The 26216-nt window shown below is 41.6% G+C and overlaps 1 protein-coding gene across 8 annotated transcripts in view; it reads left to right on the top strand.

Annotated features, from left to right (window-relative positions):
- Positions 1–26216, top strand: part of bcas3 (BCAS3 microtubule associated cell migration factor) — a 315717-nt gene that overhangs the window by 100395 nt on the left and 189106 nt on the right. For 6 of the 8 annotated variants that reach the window (XM_019367610.2, XM_013276535.3, XM_019367613.2 and 3 more), the window contains 3 exons: positions 7601–7701; positions 11689–11885; positions 12159–12256. In XM_019367610.2, coding sequence (XP_019223155.1) covers positions 7601–7701; positions 11689–11885; positions 12159–12256 — 396 coding nt within the window. Of the gene's footprint in view, positions 1–7600; positions 7702–11688; positions 11886–12158; positions 12257–12847; positions 12931–21697; positions 21903–26216 lie in introns of those variants that run through there. The other 2 variants (XM_019367615.2, XM_025898388.1) reach the window with 2 other exon arrangements.

Raw genomic sequence — 26216 nt, 5'->3', positions numbered from 1 at the left:
AAGGTGAAGGTGTTGTAGCAACACATGCTCTAAATGTAAGGTTAGCATGGTACTGATAAACAAGAGAATGGTATTACAGGGCTAAGAGCACTGAGTAAAATGATCAACTAAATGTGCTTCAACGTTTCCTTGTGGCCCTCTCTGAATAAAAGTATAGTCGTATTGTTGGGGATACCACAAAGAGAGTGCAACAAAAAGTAGCATACATTGGTACACAAATATCACATGCAGTCACTGAAAATGCAAGTTTTCATTAGTGATGTACTGCTCGCAATTATCTTGATTTCCGATATTTTTTTTCTAAGTCTGATCTGCCAGCATTACAAGCAAAAACCAACTTTTCTTCAACGAAAAATGTTGTTTTCATAATAAAATAATTTTTTAAACTCTGGTTCCTTGAAAGAGTTACAAATAATTACCTAAAAATGAGTTGCTGTATACTCACCTTTATCGTATTCTACCTTACCAAACAAAGTAACAGATTTATATAAACGACAAAAATCAGGTAATAAAATAATTTCCAGTATGTTTATACCATTGTCAGGACATTGACCCTTGTCTCCATAATTTTCCTCTGAACTGCTTTGGTCCTTCATGGTTGGCCCTGAGCTCTGGATAACTTCAGTTTTAGTCACTTTTAGCTTCTTTAAAATGTCAGTATTCACCCAGGTGAAGTGTCTCATCAGGTTTGTTGTTATGAACATGTTTCGTGGTGCTTTCCCAACACTGATGAACTTTGTTTGAAGAGCTCATAAGCTGACACACGTCAAGCTGACCAGCCAGTCACTGGTAAGGACCAAGAATGCTGGATAATAGCTGATTCCACTCCCTATCAGTACATCTCTAGTTTTTATTATTACATTATTCAAATTAAGCAATCAAAATGATTTGAGAAATCCTAACCGCACCTGCTAATCCAAACCCTCAGCCTTAACCCTAAGTGTCAGACAGACAGTTTTTTGCAAATATGAATCCACATACACATGCGCACACATATCGTGTACACACATTTCTAGAAATATGAAGAAATGAACAGTTCCCCGGTGGTTTTTCATGTTGACTATGTTGAAAGCGGACCATCAGCCCCGTATTGGAACCACATGCCGAGAAAGGATCTTTCTGGTCATCACCCATAATATTTTATTATTCAGATACCGGAGGGAAAGAGCTCTCTGCCATTTCCACCATTTCATGTCCTCTGTGCACTGTCACAAATACTTGTACTTTTTCTGTTCTGTGAGGAACCTTGAATTCGTCCTTAGGCAGCCACACTACACGTGTGCTTGAGGACATGCCAACACAATGCTATAAGATGCCGCGCGCAGACCAATTAGCTGACACCCTAAACTCCCTCTAATTCAATAACAAGTACAGAGCGGTGAGCACTTTAGGGTGCCATCTGAAAGGCCATTTTGCAAAAGCGCAGAGTGCACATGGATGGCCACACACGGAATCAATCCACCCCCGTGAAACAGGCTGGCGTTTTGAGCTCACTCCATAATTATAAACATACAAAATCTATGATTAGCTCTTGCGGGTGCTCGGGGGCAAGTGGTAGCTATGTTTACCCTAATCTCTCTGCTCGTCTCTGTTGGCTTCTGCAGTGCTCCAGGTCTAACTGGTAGGATATTTTCTCAAATTAGTGCTAATGGTCTCTCCTAGTGTCAGAGCAATGAGAGCACGTCGGAGTGATGGGCTCGGGCGTCAGTTTATTCCACCACTCTCTGCCAGCATGGGCAGCAGAACTGGCTGCATAATGAGAGAGATTCATTGCATTAACATTTACATCCAATTAACAATAGCCAGATAACACGGTTGTGGCTCTTTATTCCTATAACCAACCAAGTGTGAAGTCATGCGAGGTCAAGACACTATAAACATAATTGTTCAGCACTCTGCCCACTTCTTGTGCTCTTGCCATGTTCCCTCTGGTTAGCGTCGTATACACCACCACCACCGACTGAGCTGCTCTCGGAGTGCCATCTTCCATTTCTGCGCTTTGCACCCGGGCAGCGACTCTCAACGTCCTATTTCTCAGCATGCGCTCCTTTTGCCAGTCCGTCTCCTTTGCCGTTTCCTCCAGGGCTTGGCAGCACAGCAAAGAAGTGATCCAGGAGAAGGGCTCGATTTGACCTCGGGATGAATTGCAGCACGGCCGTAAGCTGCCGGTCCAGCCTCTTGCAGAGCATAAATATCAAGACATAGGAACCTGAAAACGCACATGGCTCTTGGGTTATATAGGTGTAATTTACATCGCTGATAACATGCATCACAAGGGAGAAGATAGCTGACTGTATATTAAGAAACAGGGGCAGTAAAGGATTTAAAGAAAGGAAGGGCAAGATGTCTTGATAAATGTCCCTTTTAGCTAATTGTCCTACAGACAGACCATGTTTCTAGAAAGGTGGTGCAAGGAAAAAAGGTGGCAGCACTTGACTGACAGGCCATGGTCTCCAGTCTCGTGGCTCTGTATTGGATGACCCAGCCTGATTAAAAATGCAATATACAGGGAAAGGAATAGAAAGGGGAGAGGAAGGGCCAGGGTCAGGCCAGACCGGAGCCTCCAGGACGGGATGATAAAAGGCAGCGGTGGCGCCACTTCATGGTCACTATCTCTACCTGTCCATCTATAGCAGCTACTGGCAGCACTCAGCCAAGTAGAAGATATAACAACGCACAGCACTGCTTACAGAGATAAGGCAGAGAGAGAGGCACAGTATACTCACAACAGATGAGATTGTGTAGTACGATCTGGCTTAATAAAAGCAGACTTGTTGTTGGTGTTTGGGGAATCCTCTCGTAGCGAAATGGAAACATAGAATCTCTGTTTCCCAAAAAGCGCTCTTTTGGGTGAGTGTGTGAATAGGCCCTTTTTCCTTTGCTTTTGGTCTAAGGTGTCAGAGAGGGGTAACAGAATAACTGAACGAATGAATGTGAAATGTTTGCAGCCTCATTAACTACATCCAGTTCTTCCCATTTTTTTATTTTTTTGTGGCGGCGGTGGGAGGCTGATATTTATCTAGCTGTGCGCAAAATGTTTTCCAACACCTTTCTCCCTCACCGCAAAGCTGCTCTGGTGCAAACAAACCGGTGAATAATTTACCACCTAGATTTCTGGCTGGCTCCTTTGAGCCTGGTGACAGAAATTGAGGCTATGCTTTTTGGCCACGCCCTCCCCTCCCTACCTGTCATATAATGTGCTAATTGTGGAGACTGACTGACTGGCTGGTTTGGCAGTTCTCTTGGGACTTTGAGGCCCATGACAGGCCAGCCACAGTTGCCTCGTCAATAGATCTAATTGCTTCGAGAGAGGGGCCAGAGTGAAGGCTCTGGAGCATCAGGCATTTGGTAAAAAGAAACCGTGGCGCCATGACTGGGTCAGTAATCAAAGGGAGGCAGAGAAAGGATGCAGTAAGTGTAGCGCTGGATGAATGAAGGAACTGTCAGTCAATTGCGCACTGAATGATACATAATGACTAAGCTATCCTACTCTGTCAGTATGCCAGCACCTATCTGCCAGAGCAGTACTCAGAAGAGGAAAGCGAGAAGAGAGGAAAGTGAGAAGAAAGACAGGTGGAGAAGTTGAGAAGAAGCATAGCGACTGAAGTGTCTGGCGACAAAAAAATTCTGGGCGACCTACAAAGGGGGAGAAAAAAATATAAAAAGACAAAAAATCATCCACAAAAATTAGAACAGAGTAAGCGTTCGAGACAAGACAGCTATCCTGTGTCCACCGTGCGGCCAGCTTTCCAGATCTATCAGATTGTTAGCCCCTTATCTTTCCCTGGAGATCAGCCTGTCTGGCCCCTGGCCCCTAGTCCCCAGGAGGTCAGGCTACATCAATACCTAGGCAGCCTTTGTTCTTGTTCTGACTCCCTGCTTCAGTGCTCTGACTAACAGGCCATTGGCTACTGGCCTTCAGCACAGCAAAGCGCCTCTCTCTTCACAGTCAATAAAGACTGTGACACAGACAACTCTGTTCCTTGTTGGTGGTTGTGTGGGAGATGATTACGGGTGGAGTGGGAGTCTCTTTATTTGTGTATATATTTGCAAAAGCACCAAAGTAAATAAAAGAGCCTTAATTATAAATTACATGTGACAGTTTACCTTACTGACTCAGTCTACTGATTAATGATCAATGTGCTTCCTTTGGTTAACAAATATAGATGCTTCATACACTGTTGTACAATTTTAAAAATATATCCCTCTTCTTAGTCCACCCCAAAGTGAAGCTTTTGATGTTTTCTCAATCATGTGTCAGAAACTTAATTTTAATATCACAGACTTTTACAAGAAATATTAAAAAATATCAGTTACTGCTTTTTAATATTTCACAAACAATTAGTAGTTACAGGTTTGTTTTCTCTCAGCTCTTCCCCCATAAACACGAGACTTGTTTATGTTCAGCAGACCATTAGCATAGCTGGCAGTTTGCTGTTTGTTGGGTCTATACAGAAATAACATTTTTCTTTTTTCCTTATAAAGGCGTAGTGTAAAAGTCGGTACTTTCTTTTTTTGTCCATCTTCCATAGATAAGATTTGTGCATTTTTTTGTAATAGGAAAGGATTTTACAGATTTCACTTCAAAGATTGTATGGAAAGGAAAGGTTTGCCTGTTGAAGACTCGACTCTTTTCTTTTTTAATTTGTTGGCTACTTCAGGAAAGAATCCATACTGGGAGTCAGAGAACATTTTGTACATTTTCCCAAATTTCCCACTGACCGGTCCTTTTCCATTCCTCTGATGGTTGTGGAGTGATGGCACCGTGCCACTTGCTCATTAGCTGATGTGTCTTTAAATCCATCAACAACAGAACATATTCACTGTGGATCTAACTATACAGTGAGACTCCTTTCTTGAGTGCAATGTGATACGTTTGCACTTAAAAAATTTGCTCTCTGTGAAATTGCATTGACATTCTGTCTCTTAAAAGCCACTAATGACCACTATAGAAGCAGCAGAAGGCCGAGTGGTTGGCTAGCTAGATGCTATGATGAGTAGATACTACAGTAACTGCTAGTGTCAGTCTGGCTCCTGACATACACACTAACAAACACGTGCGAAAGGGTTGTGTCTTTGCCTGACCCATGGGGATGACCACTAGCTCTCCATAATGGAGCCTGGCTGCGACACTGACCATTGAAAACCCCCACACCCACCCACTGGAAACCCGATCCAGCCAGTCCAACAACTGCTTTAGAACATCAATAATTAATTAGGGAACAGCTATTGGCCCCAAGGGTCAGAGAGCAGGGAGAGAGAGTGAAGGAGAACAAGAGAGTGAGGGACAGCCAGGCAGGAGAGTGAATGCACCGGGAGGAAATAGGGGAGTTGTGATTTTGTTTAATAAGTAACACAACGCAGGCTTTGTTCAGCTCTCTTCCATTAAAAGGACATGAGAAACCTTCTCTCCCTGTTCTCCCTCTTACTGTAAGCCTTGCACACTTTTCTTCTCCAGGACATCTGTAGGTCATGAAAGGGTCGCTTCTCCCAAATAAGAAGCAAAGCAACAAAAACATATTTGATGTATTCACAAGTACTCAACATGCAGGTGTTTTTTGCTTTTATTGGCTTTGCAGACCGTCGTTTTACATGTTGTAGTCATTTACAATCACCAGAGGGTAGAGTGAAAAATATGTGCAGCAGCCTGTCTGAGGGCTGCTCTTGCTTGGGCCACTTTTGGTCCTTCAGCCAGTGGCAGAAGACTAAACTTCTAACATACAAAGAAGTGAAATCGACTATTAAAAACAATAAAAAGTGTCATCACTGCCAAGCTGTGTGCTGTTTTTTGGAGTTATGCATGCTTAGGTTGCATACCCAAAATTCCTCACACTGTTTAGCCAATACATATGCCAGGCCACTGTGATGCTATTAATCTTGTTTTATAAATACAAAGAAATGGTTGTTAAAAAATGACAATGGTACTTTTCTACTTTGAAAATGTCTGTATTTTGTGAGTAACACACAGGCGCGCATTATCCACAACATATCATATATATCACACTTTCTTCCCCAGAAGATACAGTAAGGACCTTTAGCACATTTCAGCTGATCTGTGTTGCTTTTTATTGACTAGACACAAAACTGAGCTCTCCTGCTACAAACACCAGCCTGAGCTAGTCTCAGCTACAGTGGGGAGGAGGAAATGGACACTGTATCTATGACGTGCAATAGTGACCTACGGCAGTTGTTTGGAGAGATGTTTTGTATTTAATAAAAATTGAGTCAAAGCTTTCTTTTAAATCACACTGTACATTTGCATGGAGTATTTTACTAGCACCACAATAACACAAAGAACCTGTTAATAAAATCACAGATACATAGTTGCTTTTTAAATTATTATTATTACTCAGAAATTGTTGATTCACTGTCTAGTGATTGTATCCACTTAATTAAATCTGATACGCTTATAGATATAATGGCACAAATACTGTCAGTTGACAAAAGGGGAATAAACATTTCCTAATGCTAACCTCACCAAGAAGCTGTCCTTGAAAAAGTAGCCTCCTTTTGTCAAATAGGAAATAAGGAGAAGCTTTCGGTGTTAAAAAGTCTCATATTTCTGTTTGGCCACCTGTTAAGAAGCAAATGCTCTTATGTTTTTTCTAGGCCACAAGGAAGCCTTCAATGTGTTGAATTTGTTATGCCACAATGTGTTTTACTACTTTCCCAGGCACTTTTACTCATTTCTCTTCTTAGTTGTACTGATGTGATTTAAATTTGCAGATGACACTCAGTCATCAGATCAGTTTGGGATTTTGTTTCAGAACCAAGTTTAAGAAACTTGTGACGGCATAGTTCTATGTGAGTATGTTGGGGTGAGGTGTGGGTGAGGGATGATGTGGCATTTCACTAAATAGGCGTCAAAGACCAAACTGCCTCCATCGAGGATGTCTGAACACCTGGAGCGTGTATGGGGATATAGTTAGAAGTGCCTCCTATGCTCCAGATGTTGACTTGATGAGTGTATTAGCCATGCTTGTGTTAAAGAAACGCCATCCCTGCAGCAGGAGACGGAGAAAGACTGATTCTGCGCATCAGGGCTCGTTCTCCATCCCTGCTTATTCAAGCCTTCTGCAGCTCCATCTGTCCCTGAGTCTCTGTGACAAACAGACTCTTGCTTTTTTAATGACACTTGGACGCACCACCATACACATATGAGAACATGGGATTGGGATTTTTGATGTTGTCCCAAAACACTAGCTTTCATCCACTGAGTCATTAACTGTAAACTTATTGTATCTTAGCTTAAACTAACCTCACTCAGCCCATGTGTATGATATACGATGTATACGCTCATACACATGGGCTTAAGGCCTAATCACACAGTTAGGCTGTAATAACACATTTGGTACACCACTTTTGTTTTTTAAATTAGTTTCACATGCTAATTTGTGTAAATTCTAATTAGTAATATGAGATTCATTGCCCTACTTTGCCTTTCTGATATCCTTTTCCAATAGCTGTAAATGTGCTGTATTTGGAGGGATGGAACTTGACTTTTACACTTAATCTTTTGGCTTGAGAACTGTGACAGTACTGGACGTTGGCTATCGTCAGCTTTCAAGTATATAATTCTTGTGTATTCCTTTTTTCCCAGCTATACCCCCAGGAAGCCCCGGCCCAATCACACGTCATGAGTCATCCGACAGTCTGGCTTCAGACCACAGTGGCCAGGAGGATGAGGAGTGGCTCTCTCAGGTAAAGCTTCTGTTTGACATGACAGTGACTTAGAGTGAGTTAAAAAGAAAATGTTTAATATTTTGATTTTACTTCTTCTAAATTTTAACTTAAATGAGCAAATACCAATTCAAAGAGCCAATAAATCAGTTAATGACTCTTCATTGCAAACATCATATTAAAGTGAGACCTGCTCCTGAACTTAATCCTGGATTACAAAAATAAGTTTGCACTTTTAGGTGTAATCTGTGGGTCAAGTAACTGTGTGTAATTTAAAAGAAGACAGCTCACAGTGGGACTCTATGGCAACCTTGTGCCATAATATGGCATAGGCCTGTTTTAGCTTAAGCAAGAAAGGTTTAATCTATCCACTGAACTTCCACCTGATACTCCAGTGTTTACTCGCTGATATCAGCAGGTAAACACTAGAGCATCAGTCAAATCGGAATAGTTAGAGAGATTCAAAAAGTTCAGTGGAAGATAATAACTTGACATTCATCAGGTTAATAGAAATATTGTTGTAAATGCATAAAAAACTAGTGGGGTTAGCAACTCTTTTGCACTGTCTCTTTGGCAAAATTATACAGTCGTCTGAAGTTGTTTATTGTTAAAAAGCTTTTTTTTGTTAACATATCGATCATGAAATAATTTTCCTATCCAAACCTACCTGGCCTTATGTGAAAAAGTAAAAAGTACCCTAATAAATTTACTATGATTAACCACATTTTTTGAAAAGCTGGGTTTGATTTCCTGACACACCTAGCATAGTGAACCAGGCTCAAATGCAACACACCATGCCATGAGCTGAAGACAGTCAAGAACAGATAAGAAAGTCACTCAAATCTATTAGTCTAGTAAAGGTTACAAAAATTATTCTAAGACTTTAGAACTGCACTGAACAACACTGACAGTCTTTTCTCCACAAATTGAGAAAATTGTGAACAGCGTTAACCTTCCCAGGGGTTGCTGATCTACCAAACTTACTTGAAGAGATCACAAAATAACCAAAAAAAGCATCTAAAGAACTGCAGGCCTCACTTTTCTCAGTTAAGGTCAAAGTTCATGATTCAGCAATAAGAAAGGGACTGTGCAAAAATGGCATCCACAGGAGAGTTCCCATGGAAAACCACTGCTGACCAAAAAGGCCGGCCTCACATTTGCCAGAAACAACTTTATGACCCCCAAGACTGGGGAAATGCTCAGTTTTTCCAAGGTTTGAGTCTCGTTACATCTGGCATAAAACTAACACAGCATTTTGGAAGATGAATGAATGAATGTCATACCAACAGTCAAACATGGTGGTGGTAGTGTGACGTTGTGGGACTGCTTTGCTGCCACAGGACCTGGATGACCTGTCGTAATCGGTGGAACGATAAATTGTGCTCTCTAACAGAAAATCTTGAATTAAAATGTCCAGCCATCCGTTCTTCAGCTGAAGCTGACGCGAACTTGGCTTATGGAGCAAGGCAATGATCTGAAACACACCAGCAAGTCCATTGCAGAATAGTAAAAGACAAAAACTCAAATTAAACCAAATGAAATGCTTTGCAGAGGCTGAGTCAAAGTTTGGACTTGAATCTAATTGAGATAACTTGGCATGACCAAAATAAGCTGGCCTGCTCAGACACTTCCCAAATTCCTCCACAGTGAAACCATCATTGCCAGTTATCGCACTGGTACAACCAGTTATTGGGTTGAGGGAGCAATGACTTTTTAACATAGGGCCTGGTAGATTTGGATAACTTTTTCCCCTTAATGATGGAAAGAAGGTAAATTAAAAATGTAAATTCTTTTAGTTGGAAACTTCTTCCCAACCCAAGTGAAAACCCTGCACATAACTGTCCGTATTTAATTATACTTTGACATAACTGTCTGATTGTGTTGTAAAAAGCTAATTATTTTGTATTTTTACCTGAAAAAACACAATTCAAAACTGTACTGAAATAACCTGGTTGAGTGCGCGAATCCGACACACTCACCCGGGTCTTTTCAGCTTGGTTAACACAAGTAGCACTTATCGCTAGTGTCGGCAGGTAGCCCACTACATTTTCATCATCAATAATTCCACTGCATACATAATTGATTGGGTAAAATGTACTTCGCTTAGCTAGCAGAGGCCCTGGTTCAAATCTGCCATGATAGTTTGCCAGGAGCAAAACTATCCCTCGCACTAACCTGTATTTTGGGTGACTTCCTGTCAGAGCAGTGATAAGAATGTATTTGTCAGTGATTGAAGATTTAACTCTACAGCTCTTCCAGCATTAAAACTAAATCATTTGGACAAAGAATTTGGGATATTATACCATAACTGATATATGGGTATAGTGGTTAGTTTCCTCTTTGCTTCGGTTTCTCTAGAATATGAAGAAAAGCACAGATACCAACCATAATAGCTTTGTGGATTGAGAAGAGCTAAATACATATAGGCTATATTGAATTAGAGGCTAACTACTGCCTTGTGGATTTCATTATATCATATCAGTGGCCCTCATTAGATTTTCAGTGGGCATTTTGGCATTAGATTGGGATTTAGGATTGATCGGCCATCCCCTAATGAAATGTGAGGTTTGTGACCCTCCATGTCAGTGCTTCAGCTCACTGCAGTGCTGTGCCATTTGGTGCCTGTCAGTGTCAGTTGCCCTTCAGCTGACTGTGAGTAGACAACACAAACTGCTGTCCTTATACAGTCCACCTCGGTTCAAGTCTTAATTGTCTCCTAATACGTAAATGGATTAGAGGACAGTTTATTTGCAAGAGATGTGTTGCCTTTAAGTATTAGATAACAGGAACATTTAAAAAATGCACAAGCACAACCCCTTAAATGCATATGGTAAATACTTCACTAAATGAAAACAACTGACAACAAAGAGTAAAAATATTCAGCCTGTCCAAAAAAAATAAAGAAGAAGATGACGCGTACGGTTGAGAGAAACAAAAATGTTTTGCACAGACAGAGGCAGCTAGCTTGATCTCATTTGGTTTCGAGGCTACAGCAGCATGGGCAAATCTGTGGCAACATGTCAACTAGCTCTGTCCAACAAGTCTGCAAGGGGATGGGCATTTGGGGTTGTTACTGGACTGTAACATCTGGACCTACCGTGCCATTGCAAAGAGAGCACGCTGGCAGCTGTCTCGGCTCTGCAGCTGGGCGTGACATTGATGGTGTTAACTGGAAAAGCATACACACATGCAAAGTGACAATCCTCCCTCCTTCTGTGGCCTAATTTGCACAGCTGTGATAGACCTCACATATCTAATGTCTGTGTGCATGTAAGCAGACACAGCAAAGTTGAGATTGTTTAAGATGTTAGTTGTATAGTGGAGGAAAATATTCAGCTGAGCTGAGAGACAGATGTGTATGAAGTAAAGATAATGACATCTGAATAGTGAAACACCAAGAAGCGTGCTAATTGCTGCAGGCATTCAAAGTCAGAGACGGCTTGGGAGAGCAGTGAAAAGCAGGAGTCTGAGGCAGGAGACGGTTGTTCAATAAAGGCAAAGAGGAGATGGAGAATAGACAAGGCAGTAATAGTCTGATGTTTATGAGTCAGCCACTCCATAACCTTCTCCTATCCTACTTTTAGCCAGCATTAGTGCCACTCAGCTCAGGCGCCCATGGACCGCCTGCCATAGCAGTGCCATCTTATTGTCCCTGTAGGCCTCACCTCAGCTTTGCTGCCATGCCGTTGCTAGTGTCACACTTCTATTAACCCTCTGGGAAGGCTTCCCATCAGGCTGCTAGCACTTCCAACACACACAAGACATTGATGAGTTCTGACATCATCGTCAGACTTTTAGTGGTACACAAGTACAGCAAGCTTTTAGTTTGATGTCATGTAACTGAGTTCATCTGAGTACTGCATGGAATTTTTGAGCATTGGCACATAGATGCCAGAGCCACCCTGTGAAATCCAGCCTGGAGCATGTCATACAAATGATCGCGTCTTCCTAATAATCTAAATAAAACTGATTGAATGAACCATATTTAGTTCAAACCTCTCATTTCAGGTGGAGATTGTGACTCATACAGGCCCCCACCGGCGCCTGTGGATGGGCCCCCAATTTCAGTTTAAGACCATTCATCCTTCAGGCCAGACCACAGTCATCTCCTCTTCATCCTCTGTGCTTCAGTCCCAGGGCCCCAGCGATGTTCAGCAGCCCCTTTTGGACTTTGACACAGACGACCTGGACCTCCACAGCCTCAGGTACTTTAAATTTGTTCTCATAGAAATGCGCACCAGCCTAAACGCAAAGAGGATCTATATGTGGAGCTGGTCATTAATCAGAAATGATCCTAATATTCTAATAATCATGGATAGATTCCACATCAATGAAGCCTGTAGTGTCAGCAGCTTTATACTTAATCACTGAAACAACAGACCAGATCTCCAGTTAAATAAGCATCTGGATCCCAGTGGATGTGTGTTCTTTTTGTGTGCGCGTGTGTGTAGTAACGGATGCATAATAAACATGTTTAGGATCCAGCCAGTACGTTCAGAGCCTGTCAGCATGCCCGGCTCATCGCGGTTGGTGGCTGATCGTCGCGGCCAGTCCAACATCATGGATGCAGGATCAGGTAAGAAACTTTAAATATCCACTCTTCCCTTTTGTTGCACACCTTTGCTTCTTCAATTTCATTGTTTTACTGCAGATACTCTGCTGAGGTGTGAAGTTGTTAAATGTGTTGCATTTTGTTCCCATCAGTCATTTCAGCTGAGGCTGTTACATTGTTTCTGCTCTGTCACGGTGGTCATGCACTTCACACATTCATGCTAAACACTAATCTGAATCTGATAAATTATATTACTTTGACAGAACGTTGTTTTCACATCTGTACAAATGTTGTTGTTTTTTTCACCTAAATTATATATATAAGTATTGAACGCATCACCAACTTTCTAATGGAGTATATTTCTAATGGTGCTGTTGATATGAAGTTATCACCAGATGATGTTAAAACCTATCAAATCCACACAAGTTATGTCTAATAATGACAAATGACACATAGAAAAAGTGTATATTTATATACTTGATACAAAAGCCTTTGTTGGTGATGTCCTATATGAAGAAATTAGTTGCTCAGTTGTGATTTTGGCTCATTCTTCTTCCACACAAGAAGTCTTCGTGGGTTCTTCCCATAAACTCTGAGCTTTAGTTCTTTCCATAGATTGTATTGAGAGTCTCCTCGGCTGTGTGTTTGGTGAAACCGAAGTTTCCTCGTCATCATCCTGGTAGATAGCAGCAGATTTTTTTGTGTTTTGGGGGTGATTATGTGCAGCGCCTTTTGACCTTGTATTTCACAGCCTTGTCTAAATGTTGGTCAGCAATCTTTAAACCTGCTTTCAGCATGCTTGTACTTAACCCACCGAGTGTTGTGTGGTGAGTGTTCATAAAGGCCATGGTGCATAATTTATTTATTTATTTATTTAATCACTTGTACCTGCTGATTCCAGGTCTTTCTGGTGCTCTCTGGAAGTGATCCTTGCTTCTTGGACAACTCTTCTGATAATTCTTTTTCTTCCTCTGTCTGAAATGAGCACCGGTTTATGGTGAAATGGATTTATAGCCCCACTCAGTGCTCAGTGACACCTTAGAAATTATTCTATAACCATTGGTATGTTTTGCAAGAAAATAGAGCTCACTGGTTTTATCCATCATGAGATGTTTTTTGTGACGTCTTGGCAATGAGACGCATTTTTATAGGCCATAGAAATGTCAAATTTAAGAAATGTCAAAATTCATTAGAATTTTAAAAACACTTTATTCACTTTCTTCTTTCTCTTTCATTTATTTACACATTTAAGCAGTTAGGTTTATGGTATAATGATATCTCACAGCTAGACCGAAACAAAAAACACAAAAACTGTCTATAATCTTCTTACTGGGTGGACTAAAATGCTGTAACATTCCTGGTTGGAATTATAAAGTGAGTGTCCCAAAATAGCTGTGCTTTTTTGTAGAGATGCATACTAATAGAAGTAGCAGGTAATAGTTTCTTTGCTTCAAGGTTTATGAGAGACACGTTTCCAAGGTGTAACACGAAACGATATAAATAATAAAAAACCCACCATCCATACATTCTCTTCGACTCATCCTTGTCGGGGTTGTGGGGGCGCTGGAGCCTATCCCAGCGTACACCCTGGACAGGTCGCCAGTCTGACACAGACAAACATTCACACTCACATTCACACCTACGGGCAGTTTAGAGCTGCCAATTAGCCTAACCCAGCTAACTGCACAATAGTCATGTTTATGGCTATATCTGCAAAGAGATTTGCTCTGTTATTGTATAACAGCTGAACAATCCCATCCAGGTCGATTAGGAGTGCAAAGCCTTTTACACTCTTAATCTGCACTTCTGCTACATCCCACCGTACACAGCTGTAGATCTTCTGTCGCATTGCTGTTGTATTCCAGTGTATTTATATGCATTGTGTGACAGTGTGTCTGAATAGGCTTGCAAAGTCTATTAGCTATTTGACAGGATTGATTTGACTCCAAGTGATCTTTAATAGCATGGCTGCTTTAATCTGGTTATGATGTTTGATAATCCAATCCCACTCAGAGGATTTCCTGTAAAATATGTCTTTTACTCTCAACACAGGCATTGCGAAAGTGTGTTTGTGAGCCTGGTTCTACTGCCAGCGGGTTCGAGGAATCATCCTTTATTGCGTGACATTATATCCTGTTGTTCTGTGTTTGATGAAGGAGATAGAGAAGCGTCTGTGGCATCTGTGGCATTATCTGCTGTGTCTTGTGACAGAGTTTCATTCATCTGATCTGCCCTCACACTGACACACAGCCACCACTCGCTTTTTCAGTCAGGCGTCAAGAAATATTTGCGACTGGTGTCACAAGAAGGTGTGTCACAAATAGTTTTACACATCTGATTGCACGTCTTTTGTCGTCCAGCCTTTGCTACTTTTCAACACGTACCCAAAGGTGCTTTATGAACCGACTAACGTAGATGCGGTTTGACCATTATTTATTTACCGTGTTTGTCTTTGCTATTGAACATGACCACTTTCTGTCGTTCACCCATAACCTGTATTTACATTATTTAAATACATGTTACAAAACAAATCCCACACATTTGGCCGTAATATCGTGTTTTTAAAAAAGAAAAGAAACAGAAGAAAAACAGAAGGTACCCGACTTTTTTGTTAACATGTAGAATTTGATAGAATTAGATTCCACTTCACAGATCAAGCAGAACAAATCCTTTTTTCAGTAATGTAATTGTTAATAGTTAAAGCTGTTTCAAAGTGATTAATTGTAGATTTATAATGAATTAAACAGTATAATGAAATCCAAATATTATACTGAACTGTTTAAAGAGGAGGCAAATTAAGTTTGACATACACAAATATATTAGTCTGTGTTTATAATACCCGCACTGATTCATCGTCTCTTTTCGCTGTTTGGAATTTTGGTATTTATTTTATTATTTAATAATTAAATAACAAATTATAAACCTTGTGATTTATAATACTGAAACAAATTACAGAGGTCTTTGTGGCTCTTGAAGCAGATATACTCATTCACACAGGCTCTGTGATAAAGTGTTGAGGTAAATGTTCATTTACATCCTCTGACGTGCTTATTTGTTTACATATTTGCAGTTTTTGTGGTGATAAAACAAAAGCATTGCATAAAATTTCAGTTTGATTGGTGAGGCAGCTCTGCTGTGATCTTCAGAGCGGTACTTGTCTTTCACTTTGACAGAGGGATGTCACCAGAACTGAATACTTACAGCACCGTTCGATGCAAAAATTCTGAAGATGCAGCGTATGTACAAAGGACTTAAAGCAGTTATTAAGGGATGATATTGATTCGTGAAAGCGAATATGCAGGCAGTGTGTAGGGTGATTTTGAATGTGGGGAATGTGAAATTCTACCTGTACTGACAACGACATTTCTGATATGGTGACATCCCTGCTTCCACCTCTATTCATCTTCCTCCTTCTGTGGTTCTGCTATCTCCAGCCAGTGTCCTCGGTGTTTTCTGTGTGTTCTCTCACTGCTTCAGAGCAGAGAGAGACAGGACAGAGCCAGGCCGAGGGATGGAGGTGATGCTTATCAGTGTCTGTGTGTGTGGGTTTGGGGTTGTGTCCTGCCACTGCCATGGCGCCGCCATTATCACAGACACACATCACTTTGGTCTCACCCTCTGCAAAACTTGAATGTGTGTGGCAGAACTTTGGTTGGAGGTGCAGACAGTTTATCTAAGTGAATTCAGATCAGTTTAAAAGTGAGTATTTGTAACCGTGGTTACAAGAATATAGAGAAAGCTGATGAAAACTGAAACAATTCAGTTTTAACTTGAACATTAGCAACATTTATAGACTTTAAGATGAAGACAAATGATGTCCCAGTGTGCAGTTTGTTAAGACCAGTCATGTCATCGACATGACAAATGTAGCACTTCAGTTGGCTGAGCCAGCCCCCGTAGACTCCCGTGCTGACATCCCAAACTTTAGAGCAGAAATAAATACATTTTCCAAAATCTGCATTAAAGCTGATGGTGATGTATAGTTCAGAGCATGGCCACTGTGAAAAACATGTGTGTAGTGTTTCTTCTTCATGTACTAAAATACAAACCAAGTAGTCAGCCCTTTTACCAGGTGTACACTGTCGGCCAACTATAGGAGCATCTGGTTTAATGAAAACAAACAATAATCTGACAGTAACATACTTTACATAATAGAGTTTGTAAATGGGCTGGAACCCAGCCACTTGTTGCTAACAGACTGGTCTGCTGTCGGTTTACAGTGCCATCAGGTGTGTTATAGGTACTGTGGTCAGCATGCATTCACCTTTATTCTGACGCAAATATTAATGATGTCTATCTTTAAGTTGGTTAGTGTATGGATCTGTCCACTTAGATATGTCTTTCTGTTTAAACTGGTGCTGTAACATCATACAGTTCCTCTGGATTCTAAATATGTCAGAGTGTTATATGTGTTCTGTTACTGCTAACAGTAATGTTTAAATCTTATCAGTCTTTAAAAAATGTATTAATTTATTTAATACTAAATAAATTACTACTGTTCTGTGTCACATGTGAAATATAGTGGACACGTGTGCTTGTGTGCCGTCATATCAGTTGTCATCAGAAACATATCCATAGGCAAACCTTAAAGTGTGTCAGTCTTGTTGTTCAGTTTCATATACAGTAGAGCTGTGTTTCTGGAGTGCGTGTTTATTACATGTGAACTTACCTTCACGTGTAATATATGACATGCAAAAACATGTTAACTGAGATACCATACATTCCCATTCTTTTGAGTAATATTTGCCACACTGGCAGGAATTCTGTCATGTTTTCGAGCCATTTCTGTGAAACTGCAACAGTGTTTGTGAGAGTCCTCAGGCCCAGCAAGACCATGAAGCTGCACTCTTCCTACAGTGACTCACTTACAGTCAGTCAGTCTCCCCAGTGTCTGCTCGCATCTTATCTCAGCCCATACACTCTGCTTATCTCTGTCTTCCCTGAGGTGATGGGACGCCGTCTGCATGGGACACACTCACGCACACTTGCAGACACACACACACAGAGAAAGTGATGTACGGTGTGACTTCTTGATCCAGCATGTCTCTCTTAAGGAGGGGACACGGGAGCACGACAGCAACGCTGCTGTCTCACTTTCCACCAGCTGCAAAACACAGGAGCAACGTGTAGCTGGTATCAATACGCCCTATCTGCACCCTAAGCCTTGCTGGGGGCTGGCTTTAAACACACATATCCATGTGTGTTTAAAGCCAGCCTCAATCCCAGCTAGACTACACAGTGGCGTTTTGTGGCCCAGGAGGTCATATCTAAAAAGAATGAAAAGGAGACAGACCAGAAAAACAGATAACACCACAAGACTGAAAGAGTCTGTTTAATCTTTACCTGTGTGTGTGTGTGCGTGTTCATGCACTGATAAATCTCCCAGTTCCCGTCCACACTGCTGTAGTTGTGTTTTGACTCTGTAAAGAAAGCCACCCTGCTCCACAACAGGAAACAACAACAACAAAAGGCCCGTCTGTGGCATCAGCCATTTTGTTGTTTTTGTTTGTCATCTTCGGCGCGTGTCTGTGTACATCCTTGTCTTTGTCGCCGCGTCTCTGCCTCACTGTTTTTCATCTGCGTGTGTGTGTGCGCGCGTCTGTGTGTATTATCTGTGGTGGTGAATCAGTGATAGTGTGTTAGCTGGCGGCAGAGCTAAACAGGCAGGACATGATGAAGCTGCCTTATCAGAGAAGGCTGAATACACTTCAGAGCACTGCTGGACTTTGGCACTGAGTTTGCTGTATGTTTGTGATACACTTAGGCCAAATTCTCAGACCAGTGTCGAATACTAAAATGCTAAAATAAACGATGCATTCTTGTCCACAATCTTCAGTTTTAATCTTTAGTTTTCCAAAGATACACTCAAAATTTCTTCAAAGTGTGTGTTGCATATATATACATGTATGTTCATCCTTGTTGTAATTTAAGTAGTGTGTGTTAGTCCATCAATCAAGTCAATCAGTGAGGGGTCAGTATTAGACACACCCACCCCACTTTTTCACAGCTAAGCTACCACTGCTGTGTGTGTGTGTGTGTGTGTGTGTGTGTGTGTGTGTGTGTGTGTGTGTGTGTGTGTGTGGGCTGGAGGTGTCTCTTACTGTCAGAAGTCAAATGAAATGTGGTGTTCCTTTCCTCTACATTACCTGTGTATTTGTTATTTTACACAAACTCCAAATGCACAGAAAACCAGTTTGATGAAAATGGATTCAATGTTCTTCCCAGTTTCCAGGCCTATACCTAAGGAAAACATGACATGGTATAAAAACACATTTCCTATTTTATAGTAAGCTCATCACCAACACAAAGAAAAAGAAACATCAATGAGATTGAAGTCTTCATTCAGATCTGTATTGCCTCCAACAGTAGAACTCCTTTTGTTACTGATCAGTCTTGTTTTTTATTCTCCAACTGTTTCGAATCTGAACACAGTCTGAAAACACTCTGATTCCCACCTCCATCCCTAATCTGCATCCTACGTCTAGATCCTGTCATTGTCTTCTCTTAGATCTAAGGACTCGATGCTGTGAGAGCGAGGGTCACTTCTATAGCTGCTGCGGTCATTTCTGACCACAAATGTTCATGTCATTACCTCCTGTGTTGTTGAGGTGATTGCTCCAAAACTGAGTCAATCCCCATAGTCTCCTGTCAAAATCCCCAATTTTAAAGAATTGTTTTCAGCCTGTATAAAACAGTTAGAGCGGGCCGTAATATATTTTTTTATATGTCAGTTATTAACATTCAGTATGTGGGAGCTGAGAATCCATGCAGGCGGGGGTGGAACTTTTTGATGGGCACACCGTGCGGCCAATCACATGCAAAGACAGACTGGGATCATACCATTATATGAAAGAAGGAAGCGGGGCAGACGTTCCAAAGACAGAAAGTGTAGTTGTAGTAAATGCATTAAATAAGTGTTACAGCTTTTCGTACTGATAAAAACCTCCCTCACGGCCGTTCATACTACACAAGGTAATTAAGCAATTAACGATTAACCTGTTGAAGAGGGAGAACATCTGGTTTAATGGGATGTACCCCTGACACCTCTGAGTTAGAGCCTCTACAGCCATACTTTGCAATGGATGATGTTGTCTCTTTGTATAACTCGTCCATTTGGTTCCTATTAATGCTCAACAGCCACCTTCTCATCCAAATGTTGTTGCTTTTAGCCTCCTTGGCTGTTGCAGTCAACACTGAAAACAGGAACTAGTAGCTGTTGTCACATATGACATCATTGTCTGCGTCCATGTTTTTTACAAAGGATATTACTCAAATGGTCTTTGAGTGCTGTTCTTGGCTGGGGTCTACCCATGTGCCATGGCACGAGGTGGGCTACACCCTGGATAGGTCGCAGTTCAATCACATGGCCAGCACAGAGAGAGAGAAACATTTTAGACAATTTAGAGTCATTAATTCATCAAACAAGCATGTGTCTGAATTGAAGTGAAGCCAGAATATAATATAGAAAGGCCCAATCCAGTGGATGGAGTCGAACCCATGACCTTCTTGCTGTGAGGTGTCAGTGCTCACCGCCGCTCACAGTGGTTTGGCCCCTGAGTTGTAATATCTCTGAAACCTTTAAATGAAAGAAAACATTCAAACAGGAAATGTGAATGTTGCACATGAAGTGTTTCAGTCAGCTTTCATGTCAGTTTCAGTATCCATGCATGCATCCGTTTAGACCGCCAGCACAGTGTCCCGTTGTCTTGGTGACCCTCCACCTCTCTACCGCCATTAGCACCACCCTGAGGCGATAGGGGGTGTTCCCCGTGTCATTGTTTTCACCGATACAGGATTAGAAGCAAGAGCGGGCCGTGAGTGACGGCATAAAAGACAAGGACAGAGGTTTGTTCCCCCTAAAATCCACACACAAACCTCCTCACACACACTTTGTCTGCCGTCTTTCTCTCTCCCCTTCATACTTGAGCAGCCATTTAAAAGACCAGGCACCTGTGTCGTGGTATTCTGTCTCTCTTTCCTTTTCTAATACACATACCCCAGTAACCTATACCCCACAATTACCTTCCAGCCTCATAAAGGGCCCTTGTATTTTTATACTATAACGGTCGCGCTGACAACAGTGATCATGAAGGCCAGAAAGATGCCCGGCCATCCGATCTCTTCCTTAAAGACAAATACCCTCATTTCCCGGGAACCCCCAACCACTCCCCACCTCTTCTGATTTTATTTTCCTCAATAGGCACCTTTGTCACCTCTCTGCCACTCTGCCCCTCCACCCATCCTGTCCGTTGCCTCAGGGTGTCTTTGGTGACCCGTGGCTGGTGACAGCACACAACAACCAATCTCAGCAGTCATCACGGCTGCTTGTTTGATTTTGTCATCACCGGCAATCAGGTGAAGGGGAAACACTGAGCTTTTATCAGGAAGAGAAAGAGGAAGAAAAATGATCTGCTGGAAAATCTGAAAGAAAAGAGAGCCAGGTTAAAACAAGTAACAAAAGTGTTACATTTACATGTTGTTTGCCTGCTGGTCTTGGAATTCTTTGAATATCTTTCTAATATGTAACAGAAAAGCTGTGCACTGAAACCCAGCAAAATGTTCCTGTAACTGGCACTGAGTTTATTTGAAAGAAAATGTATCTTACATAACTGTTGAGTTGCTCCTGCTTGCTCTATTTGACCCCCTTATACTATTTTCTTGGTCTTTATATGTTCTCTGAGATTTAATATTCCCTCACTTTAAATCTTCAGGAAATGTGCCGAGTTAAAGGCACGTTTGTGAGTGTTTGGGGACGTCGGGGTGGGACGCATGTAGAGATTTATGGCGATTGTGCGTGTGTGACTGAGAGAGATCAGGGTGTGACAAGGATTGATATGGGTGAGTGCTGATCAGGTTTTTGTGCTGCTCTTATCTCTCTTTCTCTCTCTGGGTGTTTTTGTGCTGCAGCACTTTTAATCTGCGAGAGATGAAATGCCCTCCAGCATTAGAGCTACACAGCAAGTGCATGTGTGCCTCTGCGTGTGTGTGTGTGTGTGTGTGTGTGTGTGTATGTGTGTGTGTGTGTTTGCGGTGCAGTGCCAGAGGGCAGTGAAGACTGAGCAGCTGCTTTTTATAGTGACTGAACGGACACCAATGTGTCGGGCATCTGCCACGCGTTCACCCTACTGCCTACCCACTCGAGTGTGTGTGTGCACGTGTGTGTGTGTTGCAAACTGAGAGAAGCCGTGTTGATGTGTGTGATCATGTCGTGTCTTTCCCAGTGTTTGTATTATTGTGTATAGCGCCTCTACTACTGTAGTGCAACATATAGATCTGTTTTAAATTCAACTTGGCAACAGAGGATGTCTGTCTGCGTGGTTTTTGCATGTGCGCGCGTGTGTGTGTGTGTGTGTGTGTGTGTGTGTGTGTGTGTCGAGCAGCTGCTGACACAGAGGAACATGTTGACGTTCATCCGCAGCGTGAAAACAGTCGCAAACACATGTATGACACATTTGCTTGTTACAGGGCAGCGGTGTGAGTGGCGAGGGGCGGGGGTTGCTGTTGGTGCCACCCTTCCATTCCCATGACCTCAATCTGTGATGGGCACCCTGCCAGGCTGCCCATCCCTCCGTCTGCGGGGCTTACCGCAACTTCCAAGATGTGAAGGGGAAGTAATGGAACATCCGTACCGTGACCTCACACACACTTTAATCCTCACAGGCGCTAATCAGTGTCATCTTTATGGGCTTGTATGAGCAAGATTTTGAGTGTCATTACACCCAGACAGCCATATGCACATGCAGATGAGATGAAATTGCCATTTGCAACAAGAATAATGCCAAAAGCAAGTGCGTGTCTGTAGATCATGAAGACAGTATATTTTTTCCTTTTGGAGTAAACTGGAAGCAGTAGCCACATACACAGGCGATGCTCTCTGCTTCCTTTACTGTAATTCAGCTTAGTTCTTCATTACATGGTTAGAAACAAGATGGCTATCATGAGAAAAAAGCCCGTCATATCTAGTCATTGAGATATTGTTGAAAAAATAAGGCCAGTGTTATCTCAGTGTACAGTTAACGAGGTGACCTCCTTTGATTTGGAGAATGAAAACAGAGCGTGAGCTGGTTTTTATGTGGTTAATGTTTTCAAACAGCTTACCTGCTAAGACTAACTAGCCCACTCAGGTATGTAAGTTTTTGCTAACTTCAGAACATCCGTGTGCTACTTTACAACTTACAGGTGGCCAATGTTGGGGTCATTCATCACAAAAAGTAATGTATTGCACATTTCTCGTTACTTTTTTTAAAAGTAATGTAGTACGTTACTCGTCGAAGAAAGTAATCCCTTACACTACTTGTTACATTACTTTCCTATTACTCCGTAAAATGACCTGAGCTCCCACACACCAATGTAAATCTCTGCCCTAATGAGGACACGTGTATAATCTTTCTTATGTATGTAGCTATGAATACAAAGCCGACAACACAAAGCCGGCTCTGGCTTCTTGGCGAGCTTTGCTTTAGCATGCTGTCTGAGCAGGTGCTAGCAGAGAGCCAAAGTTGTGTTAGCATAATACAGTTACTTCTGTCCTAGATGCAATAAAAATAAAAGTCATTTCCATATCTCCACTCCTCAAATGTTATTTTGCTGCACCGCTCCACCATTTAGAATCGAATAGAATAATCCTTTAATTTTCGTCTCCTCACTGAAATTAGCTGATTGTAGTGCAGGGAGGGGGAAAACACGTTTGTTTGATGTTTTCTTTTCTTTTTATCCGCCTGAAGCTCAGACAACTAAAGAAACTTTGTAACGCAAATAATGATATACAGTAACTGTAATGTAATTGCAGAATATAGTACAGTAACGTGTTACATGACTGCATCACTGAAAAAATTTAATGTGATTACTGTAACGTGTTACTGTAACCTCCACTGCAGGTAGCTAACTATTTGTCATGCTTGATCTCTCACCATTAATTAATGTCAATTCAAGATTTATTTTCAAAAAACTTTCAGGAATTTATAAAGAAAAAACAGTTACAGCAACAATGCATTTCACTTATGTCAGTGATATTCTTTATCAGTATTATCTAACAGTGGACATAACATAAATGGACACATTTATCATAAAAAATAAATTAAAATGTGAATTTACTGCTGTCATATTTTACATTATTACTAATTAAATGAGCAATCCAAACACATCTGTAGGTGTTATTTTTGCCTCTGGAAATGATCATTTTTGTTTTTGATTTGTTTGGTTTTTTTACCCACAGATAATCACATGTGAAAATTAACAATACAATACTGAAATGTACTCCAAATAAATTCAGACTATTTCCAAATATTTGTAATAAGACATAACCTGTCACACTGTCACCTTCTCCCATCCAGTCAGAATGATCTTTAAAATCATCCTCAGATTTTCTTTAACTTGAAATAATTTTCTGTAGGATCATATAATGTGACAGTGCAGTACCTTTTCCTTTTTCACTCTTTAGTGATGCGAGTGTTTCTTGTTCTTTTTGGGGCCTTTATTTAGCTTTGTTGCATAAGTACAGTGAAGACTATCGCTCTCAGTCATACGGCATACGGTCGCCTGCTCATCCCACTGTGATGTGATTTCTCCATTTTCGGCTGCTTGTCAGGCGTGTTTTTAATTAGTTGTAGTTTTTTGTAGTGCTATATTCTGTAAATTACAGCTTTTCCAATGATAATTGTTGGAAAATGAAGGAAACACCTTCTACTGTAGACTTACTTCAGATAAATGACTTAAAATGATTGTTGGAAGAATGACACTTCAGTTAACAGAGTTCAGTGTGATTGCAGCATAAGTTTGTCTTTTTTACATACTGCCAAGCGCATGGATTACAGTATAGCTCTTTAGCGTGGCACAGCTCCATGGCCCCCCTCCGTCTATTTTTATTCTTTTTCTCCATCTCCCCCTCCACCCAAATTCACTGGGGACAAACACAGCACATTGTCATCAGAAGTGACACATCTTTTTCTCTCTTCGCCCTCACTGCTTTCTTCCTTTCCATCTGTTCCTTTTTCCCTTCCCTTCTTTCCATCTTTCTCCCTCTGCACTTTCCTCTTCCGCTCTCTGACACTAACCGCCTCTGACAGTGTCTCCATGCTGTCGCGCACTAATCCACCTCTGAGAGGTGTTAAAACACTTCCCCGCTCACACATCAACACACACACACACACACACACACACACACACACACACACACAGCACGTTACTCTAGATCCCGTAAGGTATCGATCCGCCGTCCTGCTTGCTGTAATAGGATTTTTTACACCTAAGCATCAGAAATGCCTAATGCATCGCATCACATCTAATGTGGGTACACACACTTTCCTGCATGCACACTTTCATACACAGAGATAATTACAATGAGCTGCTGAGCCTCTCTGGCAAGTGTGGTAAAAAATGAATAGGGGAAAGAAGGGGAGATGCACTCAGCAGCATATGCATCCGACTCCCTCAGCATCTGACTCATGTCACAAATGTTCAGCCTGTCTCTACATCTCACACACACACACAGTCCACTTCTCTACTTGCAACTGTAGAATGATGTATCTCTTCGTATTGCGTTATAAGGTTAACAAGCTCTAAGTGGTTTCTCTGCACCTGAGACTCTCCAGTATGTCAAGACTTTACAAAATAGAGCAAAACAGAGAATCCGCTCACCCTGTCTTGAAGATAAACAATATTAAAACCACCTGCTTAATGTAGGGTAGGTCACCCACGTCCTGCCAAAAAGCTCTGACCTGATAGAGCATGGACATGGCACCTCTACAGGTAATCTGTGGTTTCTGGTTTTTGGTGGTGGATCCTCTGGGTCCTGTGGGTTGGGGGTGTGGCCGGGGCCTCCATGGGTCAGGAAAAATGCTTAGTTGGGAACTTGGAAGTTTACAGACCAGTTAGGTGTCATGGACTTGGTGCTTTGCACAGATGCGATGGAGCTGTCCATTGAAAAGTGAAACCAACTCTCAACCACACTAGCCACAGCTAATCTTTACTTCTGGTTAATATGTTTGCAAATATGCTAGTTAGCATCTGTTTGCTGGCAACGTTAGTAACTGCAGGTCTCAGCTTGAAAGCCAAATATGTGATCAGTAAGCAAAACATACAATTTACCAAGTTAATTGAATAGTTATCCACATGTACATAAGTATAGAATGTTTTTCTGTGCAGTGTTTCAGAATCTTTTTGAATGAAACCTTCAATAAGCAGAGAACTCGATCTTATTGTATTTTTCATCTAATGTAAAGCTTGTTACCTGTTCAATCAAAATATTTAATGTCACCTGCTTTGGCTGGAAAACAAAAGCCGACCGTTGGCTTTACAAAAGCCTGTTTCACAATTCCCTCTTTTCCCTTTATCTTCATTGCCTCTTTCCTTCCTTTTGTTTTTCTCGGTGGCACCTCAGGGCTGACCAGGTGGAGGCCTACTACAGGCTCATTTCCTCAGCAGGTGTGTGTGGTTTTCTCATCGTCCATGTGTGTGTGCGTGCAAGGATGTATGGAAACGTGTGTGTGAGCGCACATTCACTTAGATACTATCTGCTCACCTGCTTCTGCTGAGCCACAGAGGAAGCCATTGTGTATTGATGCTAAAAAGCTATAGACCAACCCCCTCCAGGTGACAACAAGTGGTGTGTGTGCGTATGCGTGTGTGTGTGTGTGTGTGTGTGTGTGTGTGTGTGCGTGTGCGTGCGTGTGTGTGTGTGGATAATATCAAGGAGGATATTGTTTGTGCTATGGTAAGGGGGGTTGAAGGGAGAGGGGAAGAGGTTACCGCCTTTCTCTCCTCACCTGGAAATTATGTCCTGCCACCATTTTACTAGAGTGTGTTTCCAATCACTGCAGGAACGTGAGAAATGTCCGCTTGGGAATTCCTCCTCAACTTCCTGTCTGTCTCTCACTCTTTGTGTGCATGTGTGCCTGTGATAGAGAGAGGAGGGAAATGGAAAAGAGAGTGATTGTAAATTAAAACAAGAAAGTTGTCTTTACTCACAGCACTGTGTATTTGTGAG

The sequence above is a fragment of the Oreochromis niloticus genome, linkage group LG14 (genome assembly GCF_001858045.2).
Source record: "Oreochromis niloticus isolate F11D_XX linkage group LG14, O_niloticus_UMD_NMBU, whole genome shotgun sequence".
Classification (NCBI taxonomy): Eukaryota; Metazoa; Chordata; class Actinopteri; order Cichliformes; family Cichlidae; genus Oreochromis; species Oreochromis niloticus.
Note: the sequence above shows the minus strand (reverse complement) of the source record. Positions and strands in the feature narration are given on the sequence as shown.